General features: G+C 41.8%; 1 protein-coding gene across 1 annotated transcript in view; it reads right to left on the reverse strand.

Annotated features, from left to right (window-relative positions):
- The window catches only part of LOC309559463 (cytochrome P450 2C8-like), a 139,231-nt gene that overhangs the window by 94,072 nt on the left and 28,878 nt on the right, over positions 1–16,281 (reverse strand). The window contains exons 3-4 of the mRNA XM_082262735.1: positions 4,510–4,659; positions 2,980–3,140 (exon numbers count right to left, since the gene is read on the reverse strand). Coding sequence (XP_082118861.1) covers positions 2,980–3,140; positions 4,510–4,659 — 311 coding nt within the window. The remainder of the gene's footprint in view (positions 1–2,979; positions 3,141–4,509; positions 4,660–16,281) is intronic.

Here is a 16,281-nt window from a genome sequence, read left to right on the forward strand (position 1 = left end):
AGCTCCACTTCCGGTCTCTTATCTTGAGGGCTTGCCGAGAGGCGCGATGTCATTTCCGCTTTCCCTGACGTCCGGATTGGTAGACGCAGGGAGGGGCGGGTTTTGTAGCGTCACTTCCGGTGTCTCCAATGTCCGGATGAGCGGACTTGGAGAACAGCGGCAGGGCAGCTTCCGGCCGCTAACGTGAGCGGTACACGTAGCGGCGGCGGATGAGTTTCCGGCCGCCCACGTGGGGGAGATCTCCGCCCATAATCTAGCGTACACACCCCTCCCCAAAAGGGTATAAATACGAGGAGATGAGGCTGCGTGCTCACGCCCTCAGTAGAAGTCCAATGCCGACGAAACGCGTCAGGGCGTGAGCACGCGGCCATTCAGTTGTACACTAAGGACATCCCAGAGGATCCCCAGTCATAACGCCCATTGAGTCCGGGCAACATCGCGATCAGGTGGCTGGATCACCCGTACCGTGTGGCTCAGTGGGGACATCGTTTGCAGTGGGAGGACCGGGTTTTGTGCCTTGGATATTTGTTTCGCTTAAATACATCCGATTTCATGTGAGTGCGATTTTAATTTTTTAATAAAGCCTTGTTTGTACATATTACACTATGGGTCCCTATTTGTCCCCCTTTATGTGAGAGGAGAGGAGGAGGTGCTGTTCATATCTCTACTGGTCGGAGTGGAGTCCTGAGGGGATCGCCATCCGGGAGTGGAGGATCATTTGTGGAACAAAGCGCTAGACCCTAGCGTTAAGGGTACGTGTCCACTCTCTAGGGGGGGAGCACAGTGGTGAGGTGAAGGATACGGTAGTCGCAGAGTGACCAGCAAAGAAGTCTTGTTCAACACTTGTAACAAGTTTCCTATGCACCCTATCTCTCGTATAACTTTACCCTGTGAACACCATGGACCTATGAACTTTGGCTTTATTTTAAATCTTTTATATTATCATTTTGCTATTTACCCTCAACCTGGTCAGAGGTTGTTTTCTAGCGCTGCTAGTGCTTATGCGGGCTGTGGCTCCTATACGCACCTTTTTTACATGTTATGATCTGAATATAGCGGCTGCTTTATTGGGAATATTGGCATATGAGAATTTACATCTGGTTGTTTTGGCTAGTTGTATATGTTTTGATCCTTTGAGGATTGCATCACATAAGCGCTGAGTGGGTGGGATAAGGAACTATTGTTTCTCTCTTGCTCCTTTTGTGATTTATATTTTTAGATTGATTATAGTAAGCCTGTGCTAGCAGCTGTTTTTTTTCTCTAACAATTCACAATTTTTTTTGATATTTTTAAATTATTTAGCGTGGATGTTCACAAGTTCACAATCTTTACTGATATACAGCTTTTCAATTTATTATCAAGCAGCTTTGCAGTGTTTAACCACTTGCCGACCAGTCACGTTGACTGTACTGCGGCAAAGTGGCTCGTTATCGTCTGGCGACGTAGACCTACGTCACCAGACATTCCCCTCTCTCTCTGTATTCAGTTACAGTGGGAGTCGGCCAGGGGAGGAGTGGCTGTGATCACTGCTGCTCTTCCCTGATCGTCGGGGATCTAGTGTGGAAATCCGCCCGCTTGTGTAAACAAAGCGGGTGGATCTCCTAAGTGACAGGCAGGGTCAGATTGCAGGGTACAGCATAGCTGAACCTGCGATCTGTCCCTGTGTCACTCAGTCACCTCCCCCCACACACGTTAGTAAGCACCAGGCATACATTAACACCTTGATCACCAATAAAAATTAACCCCTTCCCTGCCAGTGTCATTTTTACAGTAACAGTGCATATGTATAGCACTGATTACTGTAGTAATGTCACTGGTACCCCCAAAAGTGTCAAAAATGTCAGTCAAGGGTCCGATCTGTCCGCCGCAATGTCGCAGTTCCGCAAAAAAAATCGCAGATCGCCGCCATTACTCGTTAAAAAAAAAAACACCAAAAATGACAGAAATTTTTCCTTAGTTAGTAAACGCAATAACTTTTGCGCAAAACCAATCAAAATACGCTTATTGCAATTTTTTTTTACCAAAAATATGTAGCAGAAAACAAATTGGCCTAAAATGATAAAAAAATTAGATTTTTACATTTTTTTTGGGGGGGGGGGAATTTCATATAAAAAAAATTTGAAAAATATTGTTATTTTTTCAAAATTGTCGCTCTTTTTTTGTTTATAACGCAAAAAATAAAAATCGCACCGGTGATCAAATACCACCAAACGAAAGCTCTATTTGTGGGGAAAAAAAGGACATAAATGTAATTTGGGTACAGTGTTGCATGACCACGCAATTGTCCGTTAAAATAACGCAGTGCCGAATCGCAAAATATGGCCTGGTCAGGAATGGGGTAAAACCTTCCGGTCATAAAGCGGTTAAAAATACGATCATTGAGAATTTTTTTGTCAAAGACATGTAGCCAAATACATTTTGGCCTAAATATATGGCAAAAATTGAATATATTGGATATTTTTTAACTATCAAACAAGAAAAATATTGTTATTTTTTCAAAATTGTCGCATTTTTAATTAATATTGCAAAAAATTAAAATTGCACAGGTGATCAAATACCACCAAAAGAAAGCTCTGTTTGTGGGAAAAAAAGGACGGTGCCGAATCGCAAAAAGTGGCCTGGACGTAAAACAGCAAAATCCTCCGGTGGTAAAGTGGTTAATCTCATCTTGTGTGTAACACTTTTTCAAAAATTGTTGTATGTAAATGTGCTTTCCTTCAGAATCCTAGTTGGTTTTTGCCTTTGCTGATAGTGTGGTTTTTGGAATCAATTTGTAATACTTTTTTTTAATATGGCAGTCATACACATACTGCTGAATGATTAATCATACATGGTGGAAAATATAGTGATCTGTCCAAAATCGAATGTACTGGGCAACAATCATCTCATATCTGTAAATTCCTATTTCCTTTAAGCCAACAGACATCACTAGTCAATACAATGTTATGACAAACACATTACAGCTATCTGAAGTTTTACCTGGCCAGACCGAGAGTTCAGTCCCCTGACAATTTCTCGGAGGTATTCTAGAAGGGTCATAAATGTCTTGTCCTCATAGTCAAATCTCTTACCAAACACAATGGAACAAATAACGTTGGAGACAGCCAATCCCAGCAGATAAGTTGGGTCAAAAGGTGAGTCTATTGACAGAGAAAAAAATATATTTGGAGGGCTATCACTATACAGAATTAAAATAAAAATAAAGACAATGTTTTTGTTTTTTTTTTTTTCATTTTTGGATAGGGAGGGTTAAATCCCCTATCAGTTTTTTTTCATCTGCGTCCAACTCAGAGATTTTACTTCCCATTCTATAGCCAAAAAAAGTGAGAGGAAATCCCTCCAAAATGGTCCAGTTCTGACATTCTTACATGCCCATTGTAGGCACTTTTGGCTGTGGACACGGGTCAGCATGTGCACCAGGGGCGTAACTACAGGGGTTGCAATCGCAACCGGGCCCCATGCTCAAGGGGGCCCATGTGGCTCCCCTGTACACCTGAATAGGAGGGGCGGCGGGGGCAGCATGTAGAGAAATCACTGTCCTCCTTTTTCCTTCTGTAGCCGCAGGAGGAAAATGGAGGAGATTGGTTCCTCTGTACGCTGCCCCCCGCCACTTCTCCTATCCAGTATACTTGTGTTCTGCTCTCTCTGGGCCCCTGTGTGCTCCCCTGGTCCCCCCCCCTTCTGTGTTGCCCCCCCCTTCAGAATTCTCCCTTCCCTCACCGTAATAAAGGGCCCCGCAACTAGAGTAAAGGGCGCCAGGGGTCCAGGGGGCCCTTCATGGTTTCTTGCACCGGGGCCCTGAAGGTTCTAGTTACGCCTCTGATGTGCACTCTGACCAGTCTGCAACTTGGCAACCCCATAAGCAACAATTTCGATGCACTCTGTGTTCTAACACTTTTTTATTGGTACTAGCATTAACTTTTTTTTAGCAATTTGAGCTACACTAGGTCTTCAATTGGATTGAATTACTCGGGCCAGCCTTTGTCCCTATGTGCATCAATGAGTCTTGACCCTGTCACCAGTTTTACTTCCTTGGGCCACTTCTGGTAGGTCATGTGACCACTGCAGACTGGGAACATCCCGCAAAAGCTGTATTTTTGGAGTTGCTTTGACTAGCCAATACTGTTTGGCCCTTGTCAAAGTTGATCAAATCCTTATGCTTACCCTTTTTTCCTGCTTTTAACCTGTAAAATTCAGGGACAACATATTCACTTGCTGCCTGTCTGATATATCCCACCCACTTTCAGGTGCCATTGCAACAACATATTCAGTCTTTTTTACTTTACCTGTCAGCAATTATAATATTAAGGCTGAACAGTGTATTTATTAGGGTTACACTAGTTGGTATTCTTGTTCTTCTCCAAAGTATTAACAAAGTAGAGACAAACATTTCACCAACATTTGTACCGCATATATAAATAATTACAAATTTACCAAAAACCATTACATTTTTGCTAAGGGTTTCAATGAGATTAAATTATAAAAATGGCTCATTTATTGTTATCCTACCTTTGTTCTCTGAGATTTTTTCTCTCAGACAGTGGGCTTCTTCCTGGATCCTCTCCTCAATGCTCCTTTTTCCCATGCCAAAATTTCTCAAGGTTGTTAAAGAGAAGCGTCTCATAGCTTTCCACCTGTCTCCATTACTCATGACGATCCCTTTAACATAAGATTGTTTACTCAGGTCAGTTGAGAAAACTATAATACAATGCCAACAGGTGGTGAGCTCCAAGTCTCTAAAGGATCATAGCATGATAGCTGCATTGGAACAGTTAGTCCTGCACTATAATCTGATTTCCCTTGTTCCACAACCAAAAACACTAACCTAAACTCTCCTGCCACAATCATCTCTTGCTTCAGAGTTCCCATGTTGTTCATGCGGAACTACAGAAAGTGCAGAGAAGGGCAACCAAACTGATAAGAGGCATGGAGGAGCTTGGCTAGGATAGATTAGAGAAGCTGAGGTACAGCTTGTATAACAGTGTAAACGTGGTCGCTTCAAAATAACTCAACACACAGCTATTAATGTCTAAACCGCTGGCAACAAATTGACTTATTAGTGTTACAAGGTCTCAGGTGTGAATGAGGAGAAGGTGTGTTAAATTTGGTGTTATCACTCTCACTCTCTCATACTGGTCCCTGGAAGTTCAACATGGCACCTCATGGCAAAGAATTCTCTGAGGATCTGAACAAAAAGAATTGTTGCTCTACATAAAGATGGCCTAGGCTATATGAAGATTGCCAAGACCCTGAAATTGAGCTGCAGTACGGTGGCCAAGACCATACAGTGGTTTAACAGGACAGGTTCCACTAAGAACAGGCCTCGAAATGGTCGGCCAAAGAAGTTAAGTGCACATGCTCAGAGTCATATCCAGAGGTTGTCTTTGAGAAATAGACGTAGTGCTGCCAGCATTGCTGCAGAGATTGAATGGGTATGGAGTCAGCCTGTCAGTGCTCAGACCATACGCCGCACACTGCATCAAATAGGTATGCATGGCTGTCGTCCCAGAAGGAAGCCTCTTCTAAAGATGATGCTCAAGAAAGCCCGCAATAGTTTTCTGAAGACAAGCAGACTAAGGACATGGATTACTGGAACCATGTCCTGTGGTCTTATGAGACCAAGATAAACGTATTTGGTTCAGATAGTGTCATATTCTGGGGCTGCATAAGTGCTGCCGACACAGGGGAGCTACAGTTTATTGAGGGAACCATGAATGCCAACATGTACTGTGACATACTGAAGCAGAGCACGATCCCCTCCTTTCAGAGACTGGGCCGCAGGGCAGTATTCGAACATGATAATGACCCCAAACACACCTCCAAGACGACCAATGCTTTGCTAAAGAAGATGAGGGTAAAGGTGATGGACTGGCCAAGCATGTCTTCAGACCTAAACCCTATTGAGCATCTGTGGGGCATCCTCAAACGGAAGGTGGAGGAGAACAACGTCTCTAACATCCACCAGCTTGGTGATGTCGTCATGGAGGAGTGGAAGAGGACTCCAGTGGCAACCTGTAAAGCTCTGGTGAACTCCATGCCCAAGAGGGTTAAGCAGGGCCGGAGTGGGACTCATTTTCAGCCCTGGAGTTTCATGCCTCAGACCGGCCCACTTTAGTTCACGACTGACTATATTAAAATAATGTAATTAAAACCTCAGAATATAAATTTGCAATGGCGTACTGTTCTCTACAGCCTTGTAATTCATTGTATTTTTTAAAAAATATCATAATTTCCAATTCACTGCAAATACAGTAGCCTTCTCCACCATGGATTCCCCCAGATCCTTCCCCCCTAGTATGTATGATGCATGCATATTCTTAGCCCCCAAGTGCATAACTTTACATTTATCAACATTAAACCTCATTTGCCACATAGTTTTTTTAAATGCACAAAAATATCGGCTAATATCGGCCAAAGCCGATATTCAATGGCCAAAATATCGGTATCGGCAATAAAAAAACGATATCGGTCGATCACTAATTCATAGTGCTGCCAAAGCAGCCTATTCCATGTTTTAGCTTAGTATTAAAAATGAGATTAAACATTGCAGTGATATAAAGTGGGGAACATATGTAATCTGTTCTCCAGCTATAGCTCAAATAAAACCTCTACCCTGCACAAGTTTCTAGAGAAATACACAGACATGCAACGATGTAGAATCCACAGATCACATTCAGTTTGGTGAAAGGTGACGGTTACATTCGGTCATGTATGGTCTATGTGCATTTGTTCAAGGACCTCAAAAGCACATAAGCAGCGTCCATTGGAGGCTTTTTTCCAATTTTGCTTCAGTAAACTACCAAACCCTGCAACTGTGCTACAGTCAGAAATTAATTTACTTCACCTTAATCTGAATTTTATGTATTTCTAAGAATTATGCAAAAATCTAAGATTCATGCAAGCTCCCACATGGAATGCAAGCTTCTTGTTACTTGTTCCTGTACTGTGCAGTTGTCTCAGGGACACCAAAATGAATGATGGCAACAAGAGGACCTTACAACTCAGGGGCAATATCTCCTTATTCAAGGCCATCCTTCACCTCACCCTCCATAAAATGCTAGTTAAAACTGCTAAAAAAAAAATATCCCCTAAATACCTGTAGGGTAAAAAAAAAAAAATAGCCAATTTACTTACCTTTCCCCCAGCTTCCTCCAGAGGTAGCTAATCAAGGAGGACATCATCTCCTTCAATTGAGGAATTTAAACCCTCTTACGCAATGAATGCTGGGCCCCTGCCTGTGTGTGCCTGATGTCACTGGTTGCTAGACACCAGGCGGATAGCAAACAGTTCAGGAATCACACAGTGTGCATTAAATTCTGGGACACTGCTTTGTCCTGGAATAAAACCGCCTTCACTGTCATGCTACATGACAACCCCCCAGATGTTGCGCCCGATGCGGCCGAACCCCCTGCACCCAGTGCCGAGACAAGGTCATTCAGTGCCCAGGGCAAACATGGCAAGCTGTGCCCCCCACCCCATCTATAGATAAGGCTAATAATGGTAGAAGGTTTGTTTCAGGCAGTAGGGAGGCGATACAACGGCTCCTTACCTCCTGTCAAATGCTCTCTGAAGAGCAATCTGCATGATGGTTGCTTTTCAGAGACCAAAACACGTGTGAACAAGCCGTTAATTATTTATTTTTTACAAATTTTTTACATTATTTATATTGTTTTGAGAATTTATATGTACAGTGTATATATATATACTTTTTACATTTTTAACTGCCCTGTTGGGGGGCTTTTATGAAATATCAGGGCTCTAAACAGACCCCAGATTTTTCACTTTTGAGACACCATGTGGTTTGGTGCCTGTGTTAGCAGATGTGTGGGGTGCCATTACCAATAAATGGCACTGTCGCACGTCTACTAATGGACGATTTGTTTCTGTGTGTCAGGAAAGTCACAATCTTGTGACTGACATTCAAAGGTGAGAACTTTGCCTTATAGTGGGGTCACACCGGTGCGCTGCAGTTTGGTCACAGTGTGATTGTGTGTGCGTTTTACCTGGATTTTAGGTGCACTTCTATTGAATTCCATTACACAGTGCGTTTTCTGAAACTGCATCAAAGATGCAACATGCAGGACTTTGATGTACTTTCATGAAAACGCACTTTGTAATAGAAATTCAATAGAAGTCCACCTAAATCCAGGTAAAACGCACACACAATCACACTGTGACCAAACCGCAGTGCACAGGTTATTAGGGATAGGTATAGGGGGGGATAGGTATGGGGGGGGGAAATAGGTATAGGGGGATAGGCATGGGGGGTAGGTATGGGGGGATAGGGGGGGAATAGGTATAGGGGGATAGGTAAAGGGGGGGTAGGGATAGGGGGATAGGGATAGGGGGCATAGGTATAGGGGGGGGGTAGGTATAGGGGGATAGGTATAGGGGGGTAGGTATGGGGGGATAGGTAAAGGGGGGGTACGGATAGGGGGGATAGGGGGGATAGGTATAGAGGGGGGTAGGTATAGGGGGGATAGGTATAGGGGGTAGGTATGGGGGGGATAGGGGGGAATAGGTATAGGGGGATAGGTAAAGGGGGGGTAGGGATAGGGGGGATAGGGATAAGGGGGGAATAGGTATAGGGGGGATAGGTATAGGGGGGTAGGGATGGGGGGGAGGGCAGGTCTGGGTAATAAGAACATGTGTTAATGAAGAGCAGAGTGAAGGACTGTAGAGAAAGTGCTAATGCTGCATTTTAGGACAGGACTGGGTCAGCTAAATGGCTGCTTAGATAGCCCAGAGTTGGGACCAGAGGCTGCAGGACATACAGTGCAGATTTATGGAGTGGACAGCTGAAAGAAGATGGTGAAGGGTTAATGTGAACAGGACAGGAGAGAGGAGCAGAAGACTCAGTGCTGACTTACTATTGTGCACTTTGGGAAGGTAAAGAGACGACATGCTGCGGACAAAGTGAAAGTAAACAACGAGGAAGATTCAAGTGACCTGGCTGGGAAGAACAAGCTGACAGGGGGGAGGGGAGCTTGTAAAGAATAGAGTGATAAACAGTAGGGATGATCGAACGGTTCGGGTCCACCATCGGTTCGGCCCGAACATTGGGTGTTCGAGGTTCGGCCGAATTTAGAACTTTTTGCCCAAAAAGTTCGGAATTCGGCAACCAGAACCGCCCAAAATGCAATGCTTCAGGAAATGGGCTTTAAAAGCCCGTGATTGGACCAGAACCATTAGCAAAAGCCAATTGAGGGGGCAGGAGAATGCTAGGAATGTGATTGGAGTGACTAGGGGGTCCCTAGACCAATCATTAGTGAATACGCCCCCCAGTATATAAGATCGCCCCCGCCATATTCCCAGCATTGTTATACTGGACATGGAAGAGAGTGGAAGCAGTTCTGTTAATTTTACTTTAAAAGTGTCATTTAGCTATTTTTAGTGTGAGGAAAGGGATATCTAGTGTAGTTAGAGTGCTCCTTTACACTTAAGTTAGCTTCAAAAATTTAGTTTCTGTAGGGAAAGTGTTAAGTGTCAGGGGACCGTAGTGTAGTGTAGGGTTAACTGACAGTGACTGCTATGGCAGGGTGACAAAACCCTTCCATAGCAGGGTGACCGCTATAGAGAAATGATCATTTCTCTGCTTCGGGACAGGTATGTGGCTTCTCACCAGCAAGCATTTTTTAATGCTGCAGGGGCTGCCACTGCCAGTGCTTTTTTGAGGACATGTTTGATGTCAGACATGACATCTGAATATGTGTATAGGGGGTATATATAGACATATATGTCTGAATATATACCCCTAGACATATATAGGTGTGATAGTAGCAGAAATAAATGCTTGCGCTAATGAAATCATTTACAGTAATATATTTCTGCTACTATCACACCTATATATGTCTAGGGGTATATATTCAGACATATATGCCTATATATACCCCCTATACACATGTTCAGATGTTTTGCCTGCCTCAAAAGAACCCCAAAAAATGCCAAAAAAACGCTAGTGTCAAAAAAAAAAAAATGCCCAGGTGTGTTTTTGCTGGCATTTTTTGGGGGGTTTTGGAGGCAGGCAAAACATCAGAACTTGTGCACAGTACCACTATACACAAGTTCAGATGTTTTGCCTGCCTCAAAAGAACCCCAAAAAATGCCAAAAAAAAACGCTAGCGTCAAAAAAAAAATGCCCAGGTGTGTTTTTGCTGGCATTTTTTGGGGGGTTTTGGAGGCAGGCAAAACATCAGAACTTGTGCACAATACCACTATACACAAGTTCAGATGTTTTGCCTGCCTCAAAAGAACCCCAAAAAATGCCAAAAAAAACGCTAGCGTCAAAAAAAAAATGCCCAGGTGTGTTTTTGCTGGCATTTTTTGGGGGGTTTTGGAGGCAGGCAAAACATCAGAACTTGTGCACAGTACCACTATACACAAGTTCAGATGTTTTTCCTGACTGCAAAGAACCCAAAAAAATGCCTGCTATTAAACCGGCAAGGTGTTACAGCAGAGAAGCCATATTCCTGTGCTTAAAGTTTTCTAATACAAACAATCTTTTTTTTTTATGGTTCTGGACATGCTACAGAGCTGAAACTTCACAGGTACACCTTTTAGACCCCCCAGACACAAAATCACACAAAAAAAAGTTCTTAAAAATTGTCATTTTTGATAAAAAAGCCAATTATTGAAAAATTTTAAAAAAAAAAAAAAAAAAAAAAAAAAGAGATTTTTTGATTTTTACTTTGGATTTAGTATCTGGGGGGTCTAAAAAGTGTACATGTGAAGTTTCAGCTCTGTAGCATGTCCAGAACCCCCCAAAAATTAGCATTTTCTTATAATTTTTATTAGAACAGGAATACGGCTTCTCTACGGCGCTTTTTCTTGCATTTATCGGGCATTTTTGGAGGCAGGCATGACTTTTTTTGGATTTAGTGTCTGGGGGGTCTAAAAAGTGTACCTGTGAAGTTTCAGCTCTGTAGCATGTCCAGAACCAGAAAAAAAGATAATTTTTCAGTAGAGCAGGGATGGTGGGACCCCTCTTTTACACTTATATGATCTTTTTTTGGGGTTCTGGACATGCTACAGAGCTGAAACTTCACAGGTACACCTTTTAGACCCCCCAGACACAAAATCACACAAAAAAAGTTCTTAAAAATTGTCATTTTTGATAAAAAAGCCAATTATTGAAAAATTAAAAAAAAAAAAAAAAAAAAAAAAAAGAGATTTTTTGATTTTTACTTTGGATTTAGTATCTGGGGGGTCTAAAAAGTGTACATGTGAAGTTTCAGCTCTGTAGCATGTCCAGAACCATAAAAAAAAAAAGATTGTTTGTATTAGAAAACTTTAAGCACAGGAATATGGCTTCTCTGCTGTAACACCTTGCCGGTTTAATAGCAGGCATTTTTTTGGGTTCTTTGCAGTCAGGAAAAACATCTGAACTTGTGTATAGTGGTACTGTGCACAAGTTCTGATGTTTTGCCTGCCTCCAAAATCCCCAAAAAATGCCAGCAAAAACACACCTGGGCATTTTTTTTTTTGACGCTAGCGTTTTTTTTGGCATTTTTTGGGGTTCTTTTGAGGCAGGCAAAACATCTGAACATGTGTATAGGGTGTATATATAGGCATATATGTCTGAATATATACCCCTAGACATATATAGGTGTGATAGTAGCAGAAATATATTACTGTAAATGATTTCATTAGCGCAAGCATTTATTTCTGCTACTATCACACCTATATATGTCTAGGGGTATATATTCAGACATATATGTCTATATATCCCCCCTATACACAAGTTCAGATGTTTTGCCTGCCTCAAAAGAACCCCAAAAAATGCCAAAAAAAACGCTAGCGTCAAAAAAAAAATGCCCAGGTGTGTTTTTGCTGGCATTTTTTGGGGGGTTTTGGAGGCAGGCAAAACATCAGAACTTGTGCACAGTACCACTATACACAAGTTCAGATGTTTTTCCTGACTGCAAAGAACCCAAAAAAATGCCTGCTATTAAACCGGCAAGGTGTTACAGCAGAGAAGCCATATTCCTGTGCTTAAAGTTTTCTAATACAAACAATCTTTTTTTTTTATGGTTCTGGACATGCTACAGAGCTGAAACTTCACAGGTACACCTTTTAGACCCCCCAGACACAAAATCACACAAAAAAAAGTTCTTAAAAATTGTCATTTTTGATAAAAAAGCCAATTATTGAAAAATTAAAAAAAAAAAAAAAAAAAAAAGAGATTTTTTGATTTTTACTTTGGATTTAGTATCTGGGGGGTCTAAAAAGTGTACATGTGAAGTTTCAGCTCTGTAGCATGTCCAGAACCCCCCAAAAATTAGCATTTTCTTATAATTTTTATTAGAACAGGAATACGGCTTCTCTACGGCGCTTTTTCTTGCATTTATCGGGCATTTTTGGAGGCAGGCATGACTTTTTTTGGATTTAGTGTCTGGGGGGTCTAAAAAGTGTACCTGTGAAGTTTCAGCTCTGTAGCATGTCCAGAACCAGAAAAAAAGATAATTTTTCAGTAGAGCAGGGATGGTGGGACCCCTCTTTTACACTTATATGATCTTTTTTTGGGGTTCTGGACATGCTACAGAGCTGAAACTTCACAGGTACACCTTTTAGACCCCCCAGACACAAAATCACACAAAAAAAGTTCTTAAAAATTGTCATTTTTGATAAGAAAGCCAACCGGCAAGGTGTTACAGCAGAGAAGCCATATTCCTGTGCTTAAAGTTTTCTAATACAAACGATCTTTTTTTTCTGGTTCTGGACATGCTACAGAGCTGAAACTTCACATGTACACCTTTTAGACCCCCCAGATACTAAATCCAAAGTAAAAATCAAAAAATCTCTTTTTTTTTTTTTTTTTTTTTTAAATTTTTCAATAATTGGCTTTTTTATCAAAAATGACAATTTTTAAGAACTTTTTTTGTGTGATTTTGTGTCTGGGGGGTCTAAAAGGTGTACCTGTGAAGTTTCAGCTCTGTAGCATGTCCAGAACCAGAAAAAAAGATCATATAGGTTTTAAAGTTAAAGGAGGCTCCCGAACCACATCCCTGTTCTACTGAAAAATTATCTTTTTTTTTTTCATGGTTCTGGACATGCTACAGAGCTGAAACTTCACATGCACACCTTTTAGACCCCCCAGATACTAAATCCAAAGTAAAAATCAAAAAAATCTCTTTTTTTTTTTTTTTAATTTTTCAATAATTGGCTTTTTTATCAAAAATGACAATTTTTAAGAACTTTTTTTTGTGTGATTAATAGTTAATGGGGCATGACCCAGAACCCTAGGCACTTTTTAGGGGCATTTATTGGGGTTTAGGGCTTAAAAATGGTGTTTTTTGATTACAGAAGTTCGGGTCCCATTGATTTCAATGGGGTTCTGAAATCCGAACCGAACTTTCGTGAAGTTCGGGTGTTCTGGTCGAACCGAACTTTTCAAAAGTTCGATCATCCCTAATAAACAGCAGAAGAAGAGATAAGGCAGAGGTGAAGTGGATGGAATGAACAAGTCCGGGGATCATACATTGTACAGTGACAGGAGGGAGAATGATATTCACCCCTGTCAGGCAGGAGAAGGCAGAAGCTCCCAGTGTGTCCCCCCTTCATCACACATATGGACACGTCCAGGGCAGATGATACTTGTAACTTTTGGCAGTACACCGGCCCTACCTGCACCCCAAATGGACCAGCCCATCTGGAATTCTCCAGATGCTCCCGATTAGCCAATCCGGGCCTGGGGTTAAGGCAGTGCTGGAAAATAATAGTGGCCACACAAACTATTGACACTTTGGGCCCAATTTGGACATTTTAACTTAGGGGTGTACTCACTTTTTTTTCCAGCGATTTAGACATTAATGGGTGTGTGTTGAGTTATTTTAAGGAGACAGCATATTTACACTGTTATACAAGCTGTACACTCACTAATCTACATTGTAGCAAAGTGTCATTTCTTCAGTGTTGTCACATGAAAAGTTATAACAAAATATTTACAAAAATGTGAGGGGTGTACTCACTTTTGTGAGATACTGTATATATTTTTTATAACATATTTTTTAATATTTTTTTTTACTCATTGTTGAATGGAAATGATAACATTGGTTACCACCAACCCTATTTTTCATAGTGTTAGTGGTGCATTTAATTTTCCCAAGAGTTATAAATATAGTTGGATCATATATTAATATCACCATATAAGTATAAGTATATTTGCATAATAGTAATGTAGAGGTTCATTTAATCTTTAATACCCCCAATTGTTCTAACTACAAGCAAAAGTATATTTATTTATATGCATATTATACTTTCTAGGCTCGTTAATTCTCGGGAGCTATAAACACAAATAATAGGCTGAGATTGTTGATGTATTTACAGCTTCAAAGCCCTGCATTTTGTTCAATGTTTTTCCCGAGGGGATTGGCTCAAAAATAGTGGGATCTTATGTAGTTAAATGGTAGGATAATATAGAGAGGTTTGTCCGATAGATTCGCCTGTTGCATTGGGGAGGAGTGGCTAGAGGGTGGGTTCTTGGTTCCTAGTATATTTATATGGTTGAAGCGACGTGCCCTCAGCTTCGGATGATGTCAACTTAATGACGAAACGCGTCATGCTGACACGCATGTCGCCTCGTTCTGAGCTCAGCCTGGAACGCATGCCGGTTTAGGCACTTCCAGAGCGGTGCAGCTCCCCAAATAGTGTGTGGGCAACCACAAGGGAGCTCTGGCTTTGGGACTCAGGGATTTCTGATTGTACAAATGCTGCAAATAATTTTGTTTTATTTTTGTTATGCCCCATGGGGCATTTTTATAAACAAATCAGAGTTTTTTGATACTACACCATAAGGAGTCCGCCTCTCTCTGTGATCTGTGTCCCCTGAGATCAACATATAGGAATATCCTCCATAAGGAGATACGGATTGCTGGACCAGAGATCACAGGGATCTCACGAGTGCTTTTTGATCTCTGTTTGCCATAAGGTAAAAGAAGTCAACAACATCTGGTGAGTTTGAATTCTCTCTAATCCCGCAAAATATGGAGGGTGTTACCATCACTACTTCTTCAGGCAGATAGCACTTTGAACTTTTGAGGAGTATACTCACCTTGTTGGAACTCTAAAGGAGCCATCACTTTACTTTGGCTGAACCCACTTTTGGACTGTATTTGCACATTTTCTTTATATTTGGACTGCATTTGCACATTTTTATATATACATTCATTCCTTTTATATATCTGGACTGAATTTGCACATTTCCCCATATATTTATTAATTTACACTATGTACTTATTATTTTTTACTGCACTTGAACACTTTATTGCTGTCATGATCTTTTAACCATAATTTTTCAGCACCGGGATTGATATGTTATACATTGTTGGAGGAAATTGCGCTGCTAATTGCATTTGCAATTTATATATGTAAAGCACTTTATAGAGTAAAAGCTCATCTCTAAGTTGGAGAATTGCCTTAATGTTAGATTTTTCACATGACCACAGTCTCCCCCTAGTTCTGGATATTGATGACCGCGCTCCTTGCAAAAGGTACCCTGCATGCAGGGGGAAAATGATCAAAACCACACCTTTAACACATCTGGAAAAATATCTCTCTCCTACATACACTGCTTCTATCTTGAGGATGATGTGAGCTCCTCTATACATAGCTGAGAATTGCCAACAATTATAAAGGTAAAAGAGAAGTATGGCCAAAGCTTTTTTGGTCATACTGCTTCTGTGGGTCACAGAAGTACATTTATTTTTGTTCTCCTGTTACCCAGAATCTGGCTATTGCCCGCTCTCAGCTGGCATATAAGAGCAGCTCCAGGCTCTGGAAGGGTCCTGACAATATTGTGGGAATCAATCCAGCAGCCCGATTGACAACTGTCTCCACCTCTCAGCCCTCATCTCTTAATTTTATACAGTGACTAAATTTTGAATTTCTCTTGACCACTTGCCGACCGTGGCACGACTATTTACTGCGGCGGTCAGCCCCTCACAGGCAAAGTGACGTAGGGCTACGTAGCTAGTCTGTGAGGCTCTAGGGAGCGAGCGCGCGCCGGCGGAGGTGCGCTCCCGCTCCCGCTCGGTCACAGACCCCCCCGCGCGTGTGCCTGGCGGACCTGATATCCGCCGGGCACTCACGATCATCCGTTACACCGGAAGTAAGGCAGGCGGCTAATGTAAACAAAGCCGCCTGTCATTCTTCCCTGTGTAAGAATGGAGATCATACGGTTCTGCTATGTAGGACCGTTGATCTCTGTTCTTACACATCAAGCCACATCCAATCACAGTTAGAAACACGCCCCTAGGGACACACTTAACCCCTCCCTCTCAAAAA

Source organism: Pelophylax lessonae (genome assembly GCF_965119305.1).
Source record: "Pelophylax lessonae genome assembly, chromosome: 7".
In the NCBI taxonomy this organism is placed as follows: Eukaryota; Metazoa; Chordata; class Amphibia; order Anura; family Ranidae; genus Pelophylax; species Pelophylax lessonae.